Consider the following 15,469-nt stretch of genomic DNA (forward strand, 5'->3'; position numbering starts at 1 on the left):
CTGCTCCGCAATACTCTTGAATCCTCAAAATACTGCTCCCTCCCTTCTCTTGCTCCCAATAGAGGAGCTGCAGGTAATAGGATTCCGTATTGTCTCCATAGCGACCCAGGCGCCCAGGACTATTTATAGCATAGCCACAGCCCCTCCCCTGCTCCGTGACCACAGAGTGCTAGCAGCTGCTACTCCAGAGTCGTCCAGGGCCCATAACAATTCATTCTCCTTGAATCTAGAGACACTTTGTCCACTGACAGCACCTGCTAATTATTACATTATCTTCTCCCCATCTATTTTTAGTTTATACTTTGTTCTAACTTCTGGATTTTGAGAGAGATCTCTTCTTTCCATGCAACCCAAACCGAGTTTACGCATGCCATATGCTCATTTCTAGGTTATCATTACCACCCAAAAAGTCCTTTGGTTCCCTCCAGTGCCATGGAGTCGTGAGCAAACTGCAGAAGGTGGGGCACTGTTATAAAGTTGATCTCTGGTCCTTGCAAGCAGAGTAAGAAAGGGAGGGGAAATAGAAAAATGAAAAGAGACATGTGTAAAAAATGTAATTCTTTAATTATATGAAAATTGCTTAGGGCGAGAGCCAATGTATCTTAAAATAAAAAAGAATTTATGGGGCCAGAGCTCAAGGCTAAGCCTTGAAATCTATGTTTACACTGAAAACCAAGGGCCCTTTCCTGCCAAAATTTCAACAATCACACCTGAAGTGTCTTCTACTAAATATATTAGGGCATCAGGCCTCTAGCCTTGGTGGGATTTTAGCCCTGCCACTGAGAATCATTTGATAAAGCTCAAGTCATTATCATGCTCTACCATGTCCATCTCCCTCCGGAACTACAAGGACCCTGAGATCTTGTGACTATTCCAGCCCTAGTGATAGGATAGATTTTTAGCCACACTTCATATCTCATCAACAGCCACTACCTCTGGTTATTCCGATTGCAAAGATAGGCTTTCCTCCACATTCTCTCCCCTTCCCATAAAGACTAACATCACCTATAACTCACATCCTGTCTTCATATCAACCACACTCAGACTCTGCCTTTTGCCTCAACCATGTTTACTAATAGGGAGTCCCTGGTTCTCAGCTCCTATGTTCCAAAGGCATCAAACACGTACCTATCTGCTTCCCCATCCACTCCATCCAGACAGCAGATTTAGAATCCACAGACGTTTAAGTTCTCTATGTCTTTTCAGCCTACAAATGGCCAGGTTTAGCAACGCTTTGGATTAGTCCCTCGTTTGGGGCAGAATGTCATAGTAAAACCACAGGAACCGGAGAGCGAGATGACATCTTTGCTGACGTGAGCACAACAGAAGGCTCTCTCCCCTCCTACCCAGGCAGTGACCTTGCAAGCGCATCAGCACAGACCGGTCAGCGTGGGGGAGAACGAGAGCAATAAGGCAGGCAAAAGGCAGGGTTGGAAAAGAGGCGAGGACAGGAAGAGGAAGAATTTAAAGATGCGCGAGGATGGGGAGGGAAGCAGCTGCAGAAAAGATGAAATGGCATCTCGATTCTCTAACAAGCCAGTTTTGAAACACCAAAAAAAAAATTTCTTTTTTCAAAAAAATCAAACATGATCTCCAACCCGTGATCAAATATAAGGTGCACACGGCGCGCGCGCGCCAGGTGCTTATCCCGGCTCCTTCCTCGGCAAAACAGCTCTTGCCCGCCCCCTCACCTGCTGGGCAGTTCTTCCCCCGCCCACGCCCCGAACCAGCGCCACCCGCCAGCCGGGGCGGAATCGAGTCCAGCCACCGCGAGCTGAGCCCAGTCCTGCAGCCCGCACCTCTTCCGCGGCTCCGAGCGCGCCCTCCCTTCTAGCCCCGCCTCCTTCCCTCGGGACCCCCCCCCCGGTCCCCCTCCAGACCCCACGCCCCCCATCTCCTTTAGGGCCTCTCCAAAGGTGGCTTCCCCCTAGAACCCCTGTTTCCTCTCAAAGTCCGTCTCCCCCGGGGAGCCCCGTCCCAAATACCCTCCCAGGACCCACTGTGGCCCGGACCTTCCTACCTCCCGTTCCTAGGGGAACCGGCCAGGCCCAGCCAGACTGCCCCCGGCAGCGGAGTGTCGGAAGCTCGCCGGCTCCAGCGCGGCTTCGAGCGCGCGCCAGTTCCGTGTCTGCACCGGGGGGCGCGTACCACTCGGAGCCAGTGAGGGAGGGGGAGGTTGAGGGGGCCGGGGGCTGTACCACGCACCACCGGGGGGGGGTGGACAGGGCTGCACCAAGCAGAGGGCTGAAGGGTGGAGCTAACCTCGGGAGAAAGGCGGCTACGCACACACCTATCCTTGTGGGAGTGGGACGGCGATGGGGAACGCTGGGCCAGCCCAGTGCCAAGCGTGCCACGGGGAGGACCCAAAGGAATACATTTTGTCTAGGTTGCACGAAGAGATTTTAATTTCACATGGTAATAGAGCTTATTTCGACGAGATGTGGATTAATCTGGAGGCGGCTTCTCAAGATAACACTGCTCCCGAAAGTCTCTGAGCGTCCCCCACACCTCACCCTCCCTCCCCCCGCTAGCGGTTTGGAAGTGCCCAGCAGCCTGGGCTGCAAAGCCGGCTGCCCCGGAGGTGGAGCCTACCAATTCAGGGACGGCGGGGGGACCGATGCCGGAAGGCGCGGCCTCCGTCTCACCTACACGGGAGCGCGCCGAGCGAAGGGGGCGTGAACCGTGCCGCGGTGTCCGCTGGGAAATGGAGTCCAGCCCTTCTGACAGGCCCGAACGGCAACGGGGCAGCCTCCCCATTCCACAGGGCCTGGGGCCCTAGAGTACGGACTGTTGTGCCCTCCTTTTTAAAAAATTTTTAATTTTTTTTTTTTAAAGGTACCAACGAGGCATTATGGAGGCGCGTGGGAAGACAGGTGCATGGCTGAGGTGTTAGTTCTGAAAATTTACCCAAGCTCCTCCTCAGAAAAGACAACCCGATCCCGCCTGGATCATTAAACGAAAAGGGCATCTAACCCTCAGCATTTCATTCACCCTCATGGGACTAGTAAGAGGAGGTCCCCTCTTACTGCCAAAGCTGTCACTCGTGACTTGTCTCCCTCTTCTGCGTCTGGAGGCAGATCTTAAATGACGGTTTCCTCCTCTGTGGCCGCGCCCCCACCCCAACCCAGAAATGGTTTTGCTCATCCTATCTTCCTTTTGGTCTTTCTGTACAAAGAGCGCCAGGCCTATCAGTGAGGCAGCCCCAAGGCATTTATGGCCAAGCCACAGAGTGACAGCAGAGAATTTCTCTGGGGGCCCTGTGGGGAAAACAGGAAGTGGTGGAGGCAGGACGGGAAGGGCCTGGGAGAACCTTGTGCAAAGTGGCCCCCAGGTCCATCCATTTGGTTGGGGCAGTACAGGATTCAGATGGAGTTTCAGCAGGACCCTCCACTGCCCAGCAGCCAAACTCCCAACCCTTTGACTCTCCTTTAATGTCACTCGAGGATTTCCTTTGCCCAGCTCTGAGTTATGTTTGCCCTTCTCAGTCTGCTTCACCTCTAGGAAGCAGCCGGGCGCATCAGCCTTCCAGCCCAGAAAACAGAAGATATGGGGGTGTGGGTGGGGGGAGGAAGAGCAGTCATTCGTGCACATCCCAGATCTCAGAGAGCAGTGGGGGAAGCTTTTTGTCCTGCAGGCGCAGTGCAAACACTTGCTCTGAATGGACACTGCTCAGTGTCCGGAGGCTCACCAGTTTCATTAGCATCCGTGGGAACATCAGTCGGTCCTGGGGGAAGGAGGGGACAAAGTACAGTTTCTGCCTCTCCCCAGGGAAGGGGGCAAGGGTAGGGGAATTGCCCCCAGGGTAGGGGGCAAGGGTAGAGAGAGGTAGCGAATTGTCTGTGCAAGATGTAGTCAGGGAAGGATTCTTGAAAGGAAAGTAGGTGTGTCAGGGGATGAGCCTCTGGGGAGGAGGAGAAGAGGGGAGGGGAGACTCACAGGGAGACTCACATGGGGGTGGTGGATGGAGACGTAGGCATGCAGGGCCTCCACATATGTGTGTTGCAGCCTCTCTACCTGGAGCTGGTCCTGCACGTTGGGCCGGTCTATAGGTCACCAACAGAGTTGAGGAGCAGGTCTGGCCAGGGTCTTAGTTCTATACCCCAAATCACAACCCCCCAAATAGGGACATACCCCACCCAGCCTCTCCCAAAGTAGCACAGCAAGGGCTTCCACTTCCACAATTCCTGCCCTAGGGGGCCTGCGGCTCTGCTTGGTGCAAATCTCTTGTTCCTTTTCCCTCCTGCCCCTCCTCGCACCTGCAGAAAAGATGCTGATGGCAATGAGCAAAGCAAACTCAGCATCATTGAGTTGCAGTTCATTCATGGCTCTGGAGAACTCGAAGATGGGGTTGATGAACTCCACCTGCAGCCCTGGGGAGGAAGAAGGGAGGCTGGGGCACGCGGCACAGGCAGCAGGAACTTCCTTCTCTCCTCCAGCTCCTCAACTTAGGGGAACTGTTAGGAAATCACTAAGAAGTCTCCCGGGGCTCTGCCGGGTAACATTAGGCAAGTTTCTTAACTTTTCTAAGCCTCCTCTGTGACCTGGGAATCCTATCTGAACATATAAGACTGCTGTGATGGTGAAACCATAAAGCACGCAAAACATGTAGGGTTGTCTTGGCACACAGGAGGTGCTGGATTCAATGATAATACTGCTGTCCCTGGAATTCTCTAGAAATAGAGGCAAAGCTTCCTTCTGTTTACAAAGAAAACTTTATCACTGGCAACTGGCCTTACTTATTTGAATACCAGAGATACATTTCATGTTTCATGTCCCAGCAGGAAGACAGCAACATGGTCGAGGGCAGGGGCTGTGGCATCACACTGCCTGGGTCCGAGTCCCGGCTCGACCATTAATTAGGCTGTGTGACCTTGGGTAAGTTATTTAAGTTCCCTGAGCCTTGGTTTTTCCGTCTGTAAAATGGGGATAATAATAGTACCTCATTGGGTCCTTAGAATGGTAACTACTATATAAGTATTTGTTAAATAAATAAATGAATGAATAAACTCAAAACATAGAACCAGTCCACTTGCTGAGGAGAGTGAAGTTCAACAAACCGTGACCTACAGTCGTGACACCTAAAGAACACTTCTCCCATCACTAAGTCTCCTCGCCCCACCCCACCCTGTCCCGGTCCGTCTGCTGTCTCTCAGCAGCCTTCTGCTAACTTTTCCAGGTGACGCTCCCTGATTAATCACTTCCTGTACTTCTCCCCTGATGTTTATCAAGTGTATGTTGAGACAGTTGAGACACTGAATGGACAAGAGCCATTTTATAAAGCCTTTCTTGGAGGGTTGTTGAGCCTCAAAATGTGCTGAATGGCCCCTTTGTACAGAGAGGATGAGGAGGTTCTGGAGCTGGGCCGTGCGCCCTGCCAGCTCCGCCCCTGGTCACTGAGCGTGGGCCTCCGCTGCTCTCGGTCTGCATCCTGAGCTGCCCACCCTGTGCACACACAGCAGTGGATGCAGAGACGGACAGAGACCTGACAAAAGACAGCCCCTGCCCCTCCTCCCCAAGACCTCACTGACAGAAGGAAATGAGAGGCAAACAGGATGGCAGCAAAACTGCTCACGTCAATGAATCGATAACTAGGTGCCGATTCAGACAGCACGAGTCTGCAAGTGCTGAAGGAACGCCCAGGCAGGGGAAGGGCGAAGCGTTCAGAAAGCAGGGTGCTGGGGTGCCTGGGTGACTCAGTAGGTTAAACCTCTGCCTTTGGCTCAGGTCATGATCCCAGAGTCCTGGGACCAAGCCCTGCATCGGGCTTTCTGTTTAGCAGGGAGCCTGCTTCCACCTCTCTCTCTCTCTCTCTCTCTCTCTCTCTCTGCCTGCCTCTCTGCCTACTTGTGATCTCTGTCTGCCAAATAAATAGATAAAATCTTTAAAAAAAAGAAAGAAAGAAAGAAAGAAAAAGAAAGAAAGAAAGAAAAGAAAAGGAAAGGAAAGGAAGGAGGGTGCTAGGAAGGAGGCAGCGGCCATGCTTTGGAAGGATGGGGATAATAAGCATTTGGGGACCAGGCAGATAAAGGGAGCTGGGCTGGGCTTTGGGAAAGCTGGAGAAAGTCATCAAATTGCCCCATCAGGTGCCTACACATGCCAGCAGCACCCGGGGCAACTGATGGCCACAGAGCTAGGGTTTAAGGGAGGCCTTCCTAGAAAGCTCACGGGCGGACCTGTGCTGGAACAAGAGGCACGTGAGCTGCTCTCTCACCAGAAACCGAAGACTATGAGCTCTGCCCTGGAAACCAGGGCCTACCAACTCCAAGAATGAAGTCACTGCTTCAGCCCTAGTTCACAGCCCCACGCCCTCAGGTGTTCAACTCCTCAGTCTCCTGTTAAGTCGAAGTTCTAGTCCCTCCAAAACCCTCTCAGCTTCCCATGCTTTTCCACCCCCACTCCCATAACACAAACGTTACTGGCAACTGAATATGAGGAAGCCAACACCACTTAGCCCACAAGCAAGTAGCGATGAGCAGCACTGTGTGTGCACTAATTCTTGGAGAAAACACTCCGGGGTACAGCACAAGGATGGGAGTAGTTACTCTTATCCTAAAACTGCCCTAAAATTGCCATGTTCCAACATGTATTTTAGCTTTTCAGAAAAAGCAACTGAAGAAGAGTGGCGGGCAGGGGAAACAGTCCACACGATCCTTAAAGAGTACAACCAAGTTCATCAGTAAATACTAAAAGGCTCATTGCAGCGGTTTTCAAGCTTTTTCCCTCGCTGTGATATCGTTTCTTCAAGCAAAACATTATGCAGAAGCACAGTATTAAGTGGGGTTTCTTGTTTGGCTACAGAGAGGATGAAGGACAGTCTTGTACCTCTCTGTTCCTCCTCTAAGGGGACACTTCTATGGAGCCCCAACCCCCTCAGGCTCCCCGAAACACTGAAAACCACTGGCCAAATGCAACAGAGGTCAGATGTCTCTTTGCAGCAGCTGAGAGAGGCCTATCACCACTCCAACTTTCTGTCTTGGAAAAACAAGCGGATCCTTCCCCATACAGCAACGCAAAAACCCTAGGCCTGTGTCTCTGTAGTCACTATGAGCCCAGTGACAGAAAGTGTCTTTCCATCCAACCCAATCCTTTTCTGACCTCAGTTCTTACCTGCTTTGGCAAAGTCTTCCCGGTTATAACTGAAATCCTTGAGGAAGGTGATACTCTCACTCCCAGGGTTGTACCTCCGAGATGTCTCCAGAAGCATCACCTGCACGCAAGGAGCAGACCTCAAACAGGGACTCAGAAGGCTTGTCTTGGCATGGGGCCCCTGTGCTCCCCACCTGGCTGTCTGGAAGTGTGGGAGACAGTCCCGCCCTGCTTCTCCCTTCACCCCTCGGCCTTGCCAGCCACCTCGATCGCAGAGGTCTTCAGCAGGGCGATCTGGTCCTCCCGGCTGAGCTGCAGGAAGCCAGGTAGCTGTTTGGCAAAATCAACGATCTCCTGCACAGAGATGATGGCCAGCTCGGTGAAGTGGGCAAAACGCTGCTGACGGGCCTCCCGGCTCTGGGGATCTGGTGCCATGGGCCAAGGCTACCCAGCAGGGCAAGGACGGAGAAAACGAACTACCCTGAGTCAGCTATCAAGAAGCCGGTGGGTGCTCTGCGCACAGCCACCTCTCCCCGGTTCCCTCGGTTACCGTGACTCGAAGCCGGTCAGAAAAAGAGCGTCTGTTACACTGCTGCTGGGCAGCCACCAGCTTCTCAATCATGCCCCGCTGCTCGGGGCTGAGCTGGGGCAGGACTTGGGCAGGTGAGGACACCCTTGGGGGCATGGACGTGGCCTGAGCCTGCTCCTCCTCTAGCCGCTTCAGTTTCTTCAGGCGGATCTGCTCTTCTGACAAGACACCTAAGGACAGGGTTGGACATGAGGAGGGGAGAAGAGGGGGACACAAGAAGCAAGGATGGGACAGAGGGGTAGTTTGAGGCTCTAGAAAAGCAGAGAGCACTGGGTAAAGTCAAGGACGAGATTTTAACTCATACTTAGAGACCACATAGGAAGACCCTGTAGGCTCAGCTGCCTGTCCACTCTCACACCCCCGCAGCCCTTTCCCATCATCCTCTCCCCCGACTCCTGTCCCCAGACACTCACACTCCTCCCGCATGCCGGCCTGGCGGCATTTTCGAAGACGACACTCCTGACATTTGCGACGCATGTAGGTGTCCATGGGGCAGTGGCCCCCACTGTGGCAGACATAGCGCGCCCCTTTGATGACACTGCGGCGGAAGAACCCCTTGCAGCCCTCACAGCTCAGCACATTGTAGTGGAAACCAGAGGCCTTGTCCCCACACACACTGCACAGCTCGTTCCCCAGCATTTTGGGGGCTGGCCCCTTTTTCCGCTTTTGTGGACGGAGCTCTGGAAACAGAGGAGAGACTTCATGTTCTTCTCCAAGAAGAAAACCCCTGGTGCCCAGTTGGCCACTGCACTGAGCACTCAGTGAACTTCATCCCCTTCAGTGTATGCTGCCTAGTCTGTTATGACAAAGTAGCTCTCATGTGCCAAGTGCTATTCTGTCCTAGGTACTGCCTGAGCCCTTTACATGCACTGATCCTCCCAACTGTAACCGATACGTACTATTATTATTTCCATCTTACAGATAAGGAAACTGAGGCTCAGGAAGGCCCAAGGCAGAGACAAAATTCACATTCAGATCACTCAGGTCTAGTAGAATCCAAAGCCTTTGGACTTAACCATGGTCTCAGAAGGTAAACAGCCCTATGGTACCCCTCCCAGATCCCGGGAGCCCCTTCCTCCTCCAAATCCAACAGCTCCTCACCTGTAGACTCTGGAGGGGTATCCACCCCAGGGAGCAGGACTGCAGGCTCCGCTGCCTCCAGCCCTGCCCCCAGAGAGCCCCCACCAGACTGGGGAGTGCTGGCTTCCTCCCTGAGGATGCAGGTGTTGCCTCCCAGCGCCTGGCTGCTGGCATCTTGTGCATCTGGCTCCCACAGCTCCGCTGCAGAGTCTGAGCCCCGAAAAAGAGGCACAAGGGGGTCTCAGGTCCCTCCCATCCACTTCCTTAGCGTCCTTCTGGGAAACTGCTCATTTCTCTCTACCCCTAGAGGGCAGCAAAATGTTGGCTCAGGCTTCAGGACCCTGGGGTTTCTGTGGGCTCTAGGGCTAGTCTCTTGTAATCCCCTGCACCTCAGTACCTTAGATGAGGATGTTAACCTTTGTCCCCTTGAAGGGCTGACATGCATCCACTTCAGAGGTCAGACAGAACTCTTCAAAGCCAGTGCTGGTAGGCACCAGACAAGCCAGCTCTCCCCAGCAGCAAGCCCATATTGAGAAGGACCAGCACCAGACCCAGCATAGAGGTAGTCTGGGCAGAAGGAGGCAAGCAATACTGAGAACAACTCTGGACTGCTCTCCAGGGGACAGCTGAAGGCAAGCAGTGAAGGATGCTGATTCCCGAGGGAGGAGAGGAGCTGGGATCTGAGCTCAGAGGAGAGGGCTGGAGTGAAGACGCTTACCAGGAGAAGCATCAGGCCTGGGGGCCTCCAGCCACAGGGACATCTCTTCCTGGAGCCCTGGACATTACCAAGGCGGCTGTCCTGCAGGAATGACCGAGGTTACTGTCTTCAGAACTGGGGTCCTCTTTGGCCTCATCAACCTTCTCCTCCTGATCCTACGAGTACTCATATACCCACCAACATTTTCTTGCTGTGTATGTATATATTGGCCTGTGCTAAAGCTTTATACGCCTTCCTCTAGATATGCCTATGATGTCATGACTATTCATAAACCCATTTTATAGACGAGGAAACTGAGGTTCAAAGAGATTAAGTAAATTGCCTATAGCAACACAGTTAGGCAATGGTAGAGCCAAGATTCCAACTCTGGTCTGACTCCAAAGTCTTAGCTGTTGGCTAAGGTGCCCACCTTGCCACCTTTTCTCCCCCAGGGACCCCTCCAGGCCATCACAGAGTGTCTGGGCACATCTGCCCAGCTTCTGTCAGAGCCCCTTCCCCTTCCTCCAGCACTGAGGACAGCCAAAGTTGGCCAGGACTAGGGCATGGGATTGAGGCTCACTCACCCAGTAAGACTCACTGCTTGTTAGATAACTTCACTGCTGTCACTTTCCAGCGTCCCAGCACAAACCTCCTACCTCCAGGAGTTGCTCCATTTCACAGCCAGGACGCCCTCCCCCAGAACCCCTCAGGAATTATTCTGGACCCAAACAGAATCCTTTTGCTTCCTGGGCTGCCATCACCATCATCATCCTTCACTTCTCCCCAGAGACCCCTAAGATCTACAGGGTACCCACCCACTCCCTCCCAGACTCACACAAAGAGCCCCAGGCTAGTGCTGAGGAGCAGACCCACCGAATCCCCAGGCCACCAGACTTCCCAGCTGGGGCAGTCTCTGGAGCCCCCTTGCTGGGAGGGGAGGGCGGTGCAATCTCCTGTCTGGAGACCTTGCACTGGGAGCAGGAGCTGAGCAAGTGAGGGACCGGAGCCCCAGGGAAGTAATGTGGGGAAAGGCTGAGGGGAGGGACTGCCAAGGGGTCGGGCCACTTCTCCTTCCTGCTAGGCAGACCGGAGACGACTGACTAGAGCCCTAGCCGCCATCCCCCACACCCACAGGGCAGCTTCCCCACCATGTTGACTCCTCCCCAGTGCGACCGCCCGCCCCCTCAGTCCAGCCTCACCCCTGCCCCCCCTCCTGCCCCCAACCACGACAGTCCCATTTCTCTGTAGACCCGCCCAGTTCCACATCTCTCCCCTTCCTCTCCTCACCCCAGTGGCTCTTAGCTGCTCTTACAGAAGGACTGCCTCCCAGGCACCCCCTACCCCAATCCCGGCAGCCTCCACAGAGTCACCACGTAGAGCAAAGGTCCTGGCACTGCCTGGAATTGCAACACTGAGCCTCAGCCTGCTTTCCCAGCCTCCCTCCTCCTCCCCTGCCTCTGGGAAGGGCCAAAAGCTCTCCCCACTAGCCCCAGGCCTCAGCCAAATTAGTATAATAACTCCAGGGGTGGAGAGGCCAGTGCTCATCCAGGGAGTCTCTGAGTGGTGGTTCCCTGCAGGGGGCCACCAAGATGTGAAGAGGCCAGGAGAGAGAGGAGCAATGGCAGGGCTGGGATGGGGGTGGAGGCAGAGATGACAGGTGACCCAGGTGCCAGCCCAGGATGGACCTGGGGCGGTATGTGGGTTCTCACATCTGGGAACCATTCATCTGAAGTGATGGTAGGTTCTATCCAGCATCTACTGAGACTACTACAGCCATAGCCATCCTGCCCTGCTGCCTGGAACGTGAGATCCATCCCTGAGAGGAGATACCATGTTTTATTGATTTTATCTCCCCTGTCGCCCATGGAACAGGGCCTAGCACAGAGCAGTCAACAGAATAGGAACTACGTTCCTGATTGTTAAATGAATAGGTGAACAAAAAAAATAATATGATCCTCTTCTAAACCTGAGCTTTCAGCACTTGAGTTCTGGGCCTGGCTTTGCCTCTGCCTCTTTCTAACTGTGATCTTGATTAAATGAATTACATCATATCTCTGAACGTGCTTCCCTACCTTTAAAATAGGGATGGTAATAATAATGGTGTTTGCCACATAAGGTTGTCATGAGAAGTACACAACGTATTACACAGCTCAAGGGGTGGGACATAGTAAGTGTTCAAGAAAGAGCAGCAGTTATCATTCCCCCTCTCAATCCTTTCATCTACAGGTCTTCCCATCGCCTCGAATCTGTACACTGTTAACCTTCTAGTGCTTGTTTCTATACACAAACCCCTCACTATTTCTTTTGGTCCTTAAAGCAGCCCCAGGAAGGAGGGAGGGCAAGTAACAGGAGCACCATTTCACAGAGAGTCCTGAGCTCATGGCAAAGCCCCTGCCAAGACCACACACAGTGACCAAGCTGGGGTCAGAATCCAGATGTCCTTGCTCTAGTCCCTGTGCTCTTTCTTTCTTCTGTGTCAGAGTCCAGGAATACTCTTGTCTGGACTCTGCGGAGTCCAGTGGCCAGTGGAGCACTAAGACGGAAGAAGCGAGGGCTGGTGGGCTGCAGTGGGAGAGACAGGGAGCCCTGGGGATGCTTCAGTCCAGATGTGGGAGGCAAGGAGCTGAGGTTACTGCTGGTTGTTCACCCGCTGCCCTGCTCCCAGTTTCCTGCTCCCAGGCTCTTCCTGTTTTGCTGTGAACTCCAGTTCCCATGGGCCCCACATTAAAAGACAGAAGGACAGAGGGCCAGGGCAGGCAGCCAGAGGGACTGAAACAGATGAACAGGGCACCAGGGAAGAGATGAAAAAGGGAAAGAGTGGACAGAGGGTGTGGAGGAACAGGATGGGAGAAGGACAGGGAGAGCAGAAACAGAGAAGGAGCATGGTGAGAGATGGGAGGAAGCACAGGGTGGGGTGGGGGAGTAGGCGGGGGTGGGAGAGCAGAGACTTGAGAAGACAGCAGGCTGCCTGGTGTTGCAAAATCTGCCCATGTATTCACTTTCACATTTCAGAAAAGCCCCTCCAACACCCCCCATCTCAAAGTTCTGCCTCCAGTTTTAGCTCTTGTTCCGTCTTTTCACAAGGTCATCCCCTCATAAGGCCACCACCCTTGTCTGAGCATCTCTGAGTCACGAGCACAAGGCTCTCCATTCCTCTTGCATGTGTTCCTTTCCTGATTTTCACAAGGCCCCAGCTGTCCTGGGAAAGTAGACACCAGGGACGCCAACCCCTGGGAAACTGCAACCATCCTGTCCCAGCACCCACACCATCCAACCGGTTCCCTCCTCCACCTTCCCCCACCCCCAGAAGTAAAGCCAGAGATGCCACTGCAGCACCTCGTTACGAGGAACGTGGGACGGCATGTGCTCTGGGCCTTGATGACCTATCTTCTGGGGGCTGGAAAACACCTCTCTCATCCACTCCTGATCCTTAGCTCCCTCTCCTGACACCTTAGTCAGCCCAGGACCCTGTGACCACACTCGAGGCCCACCTGGAGTCCTCTTGACCCAGGTTAGCACCAGTTGCTCAACGAACAGGGCGCCATCTTCCTCCAAAGCAGGAACCAGTTCGCTTTATCTCAAGTGGAGAAGGAGGAAGCATCAGCAGCCCTTTACTGCCAGAGCCAACCCTTCAAGGTTACAGGGGTTCAGGAGCGCTGCCTCCCCCTGCCCCCCCGCAATGAAAAGGGAAAGGGTGAGGAAAATGGGAGACAAAACCTGCTGGCACTATCTCACAGAGTTTCTGCAGGCCAACTGCTGGGACTTCTCTCCCAAACAGAGCAAATAGTCAGACGATCAGCAGCTGGGGTCACATGTCTCACTCTGCCAGACCCACCCCCACAGAATGGTCCCACCAGCCCACAGGTGTTAGGCACAAAGCCTCCCAGTGCCGTGGGGCCTTTCCTAGGTTTCTTTGGCTCCTGGGGGAATCCTAGAACCTCTGGGGATCTTCCAGGTCCTATTTGTGAATCCCTAGAACCTAGAACCTAGAACCAGAGGCTTTTCCTTGCAGCAAGGGGAAACTTGAAGGAAAAAAAGAGGAGCATTCACCAGTTCACAGTCATACATGAAACTTGAAAATTCCCCTGAAAGTATGTGAATTCCCATGAAGTAGGCCACAAGGTATGGTCTGGAGGGGACAGACTGGGGAAACTGGTTCTTGCTCCCTCCTTTACCATTCTGGAAAAGATGCAGTGCGGGGGTCATCTTGCAGGGCACTTAAACAACTTCTGCCCAACCTCCAATCAAAAGACAGAGAAGAACCCAGGAATTTCTGCTTCCCAGGCCTACAAATTCAGAGATGATATACCAGGCGAAAAGGAAAAAAGTAACATCTGTTACTACATACATTTATCTTTACATGTGTTATTTTATTTATCCTCGTATATAACCCTAGGAGATAGTCACTAGCAAGTGGGCCAATATCAAATCTGAACACAGGTATAACAGGCTCAAAAGCTCAAACTCATCATCAAACAAACACAAAACACCTCACTCCATTACACAAAATTGCCTCCCCAGATGGAAAAAATGGTTAACTCACCTGGATTTAGGTTTGCTTCTGACAACACAGGGTGGAACAGTGGTTTCCAAACCTGGTCTCATTTTCAGAGATTCTAATTTATTTGGTCTGGGGTAGGCCCCTGTATCTATCTATCTATCTATCTACATGCCTAGTTTTTTGTATCTATAGTTAGGAACCAAGGCATGGAGACCACAGAATCATCTGATAGAAAATATGCAGAAGCTGGGGGTCAAGAAACCAGGGCTTAGCTCTTGATTCCACCATGTACTTCACCCTTCCTGGATTTGTTTTCCCTACAGAAATGAAATAATATCTGCTCCATCAATCCCTCCTACATAGGATACTTGCAGGCACAAAGGATACAGACATACTTTAGCAAGTGGGAAGAAAAGCAAAAGATGAATTTGTTCTACTCGCGAAAATTTAGTGAGCCCAAGATTTACATTCTGAAATCATAAAGGTCTGGCTACATTGCAAGAAGAGTAAGGGATATATTAGAAGAAACATTCAAGAATGCCCACTAATATGCAGAATTTTGCCCATTAGCTGTGCCCCCATTCAACCCCACCAACGTGAAAAGGTTTCCTTTGTCAGAAATCTCTATTGAAAGTATTTGGGAACCACTCAGTATGGTTTAGCAATGCAGTTTGAGTGGCCTGCACGAAGCAGCCCATTTTAAAGACTAATTGGGAATCAGAAAACTTGAGTTTTAATCCTTTCTCCTAAATTCTGTGACCTTGGACAAGCTCTTCTCTCTGGTTTTGTTTCCTTATCCTTTTAAGTAAGGGCAGTAGGTTAGATTGGGGATTCAGAGATGCTGACTTATGGAAACTACTGACATTCTTCATGAACCCTAGAGATCATATGCAAAATTCCATTTGTGTGTGTGGACATTTTTCCGGAAGGCGGGGTGGGGGTGGTAAATTTTCATCTGATTCATAAAGGTCCTTGTGACTAAGATTAACAACTATTGGGCGCCTGGGTGGCTCAATGGGTTAAAGCCTCTGCCTTCGGCTCAGGTCATGATCCCAGGGTCCTGGGATCGAGCCCCGCATCGGGCTCTCTGCTCAGCAGGAAGCCTGCTTCTCCCTCTCTCTGTCTGCCTCTCTGCCTACTTGTGATCTCTCTGTCAAATAAATAAAGAATCTTTAAAAAAAAAAAAAAGAAAAAGATTAACAACTATTTGACTACCCATACTTCAGTTCTCAATTTCTATTCACTCCTCCATAATAATTCTGTAAGGTATACATAAGTAATTGGATCCGAAGTCCTAGGGCAAAATTATGACCCTGCTTTCTCCCATATAGTGCTGATCAGGTTTTATTTCTCCAACCATCTTTAGTGATTTTACTTCCAGTGGGCAGATCTGATCAAAGCATTCCAAGGGTCTAGTGATTCTGGAGCTGTGAGTCACGCCCAGCTCAGTCACAAAGCCATGAAGCCAAATTGGCTGCACCTGGATCCTAATGGCCGATGCCTGGAGGGTCTCTGA

General features: G+C 52.2%; 2 protein-coding genes across 6 annotated transcripts in view; both read right to left on the reverse strand.

Moving 5' to 3' along the window:
- The window catches only part of LOC111149418 (MAP kinase activating death domain), a 44,459-nt gene extending 42,329 nt beyond the window's left edge, over positions 1–2,130 (reverse strand). Inside the window, 1 exon segment of the mRNA XM_022506459.1 lies at positions 2,021–2,130. The gene's annotated coding sequence lies outside the window, so the exon portion shown is untranslated.
- Positions 2,131–2,390: 260 nt separating this feature from the next.
- LOC111150112 (nuclear receptor subfamily 1 group H member 3) lies at positions 2,391–14,942 on the reverse strand. 5 transcript variants are annotated; one of them, XM_022507470.1, is made up of 10 exons: positions 13,996–14,942; positions 9,474–9,554; positions 8,777–8,965; positions 8,089–8,355; positions 7,637–7,845; positions 7,351–7,530; positions 7,108–7,207; positions 4,257–4,370; positions 3,949–4,043; positions 2,391–3,724 (listed from the first exon to the last, which is right to left on the reverse strand). In XM_022507470.1, the coding sequence occupies exons 2-10, from the start codon at positions 9,514–9,516 to the stop codon at positions 3,578–3,580; spliced, it is 1,344 nt and encodes a 447-aa protein (XP_022363178.1). In that variant the 5' UTR covers positions 9,517–9,554; positions 13,996–14,942; the 3' UTR covers positions 2,391–3,577. The 5 variants fall into 5 exon arrangements, with proteins under 5 accessions (XP_022363178.1, XP_022363177.1, XP_022363175.1 ...); XM_022507469.1 differs by lacking the exon at positions 13,996–14,942 and adding an exon at positions 10,326–10,414; XM_022507467.1 differs by lacking the exon at positions 13,996–14,942 and adding an exon at positions 10,288–10,414 and having other exon boundaries at positions 9,474–9,549.
- Positions 14,943–15,469: the final 527 nt, after the last annotated feature.

Source organism: Enhydra lutris, unplaced genomic scaffold (assembly GCF_002288905.1).
Source record: "Enhydra lutris kenyoni isolate GAN:26980312 unplaced genomic scaffold, ASM228890v2 scaffoldscaffold22, whole genome shotgun sequence".
Classification (NCBI taxonomy): Eukaryota; Metazoa; Chordata; class Mammalia; order Carnivora; family Mustelidae; genus Enhydra; species Enhydra lutris.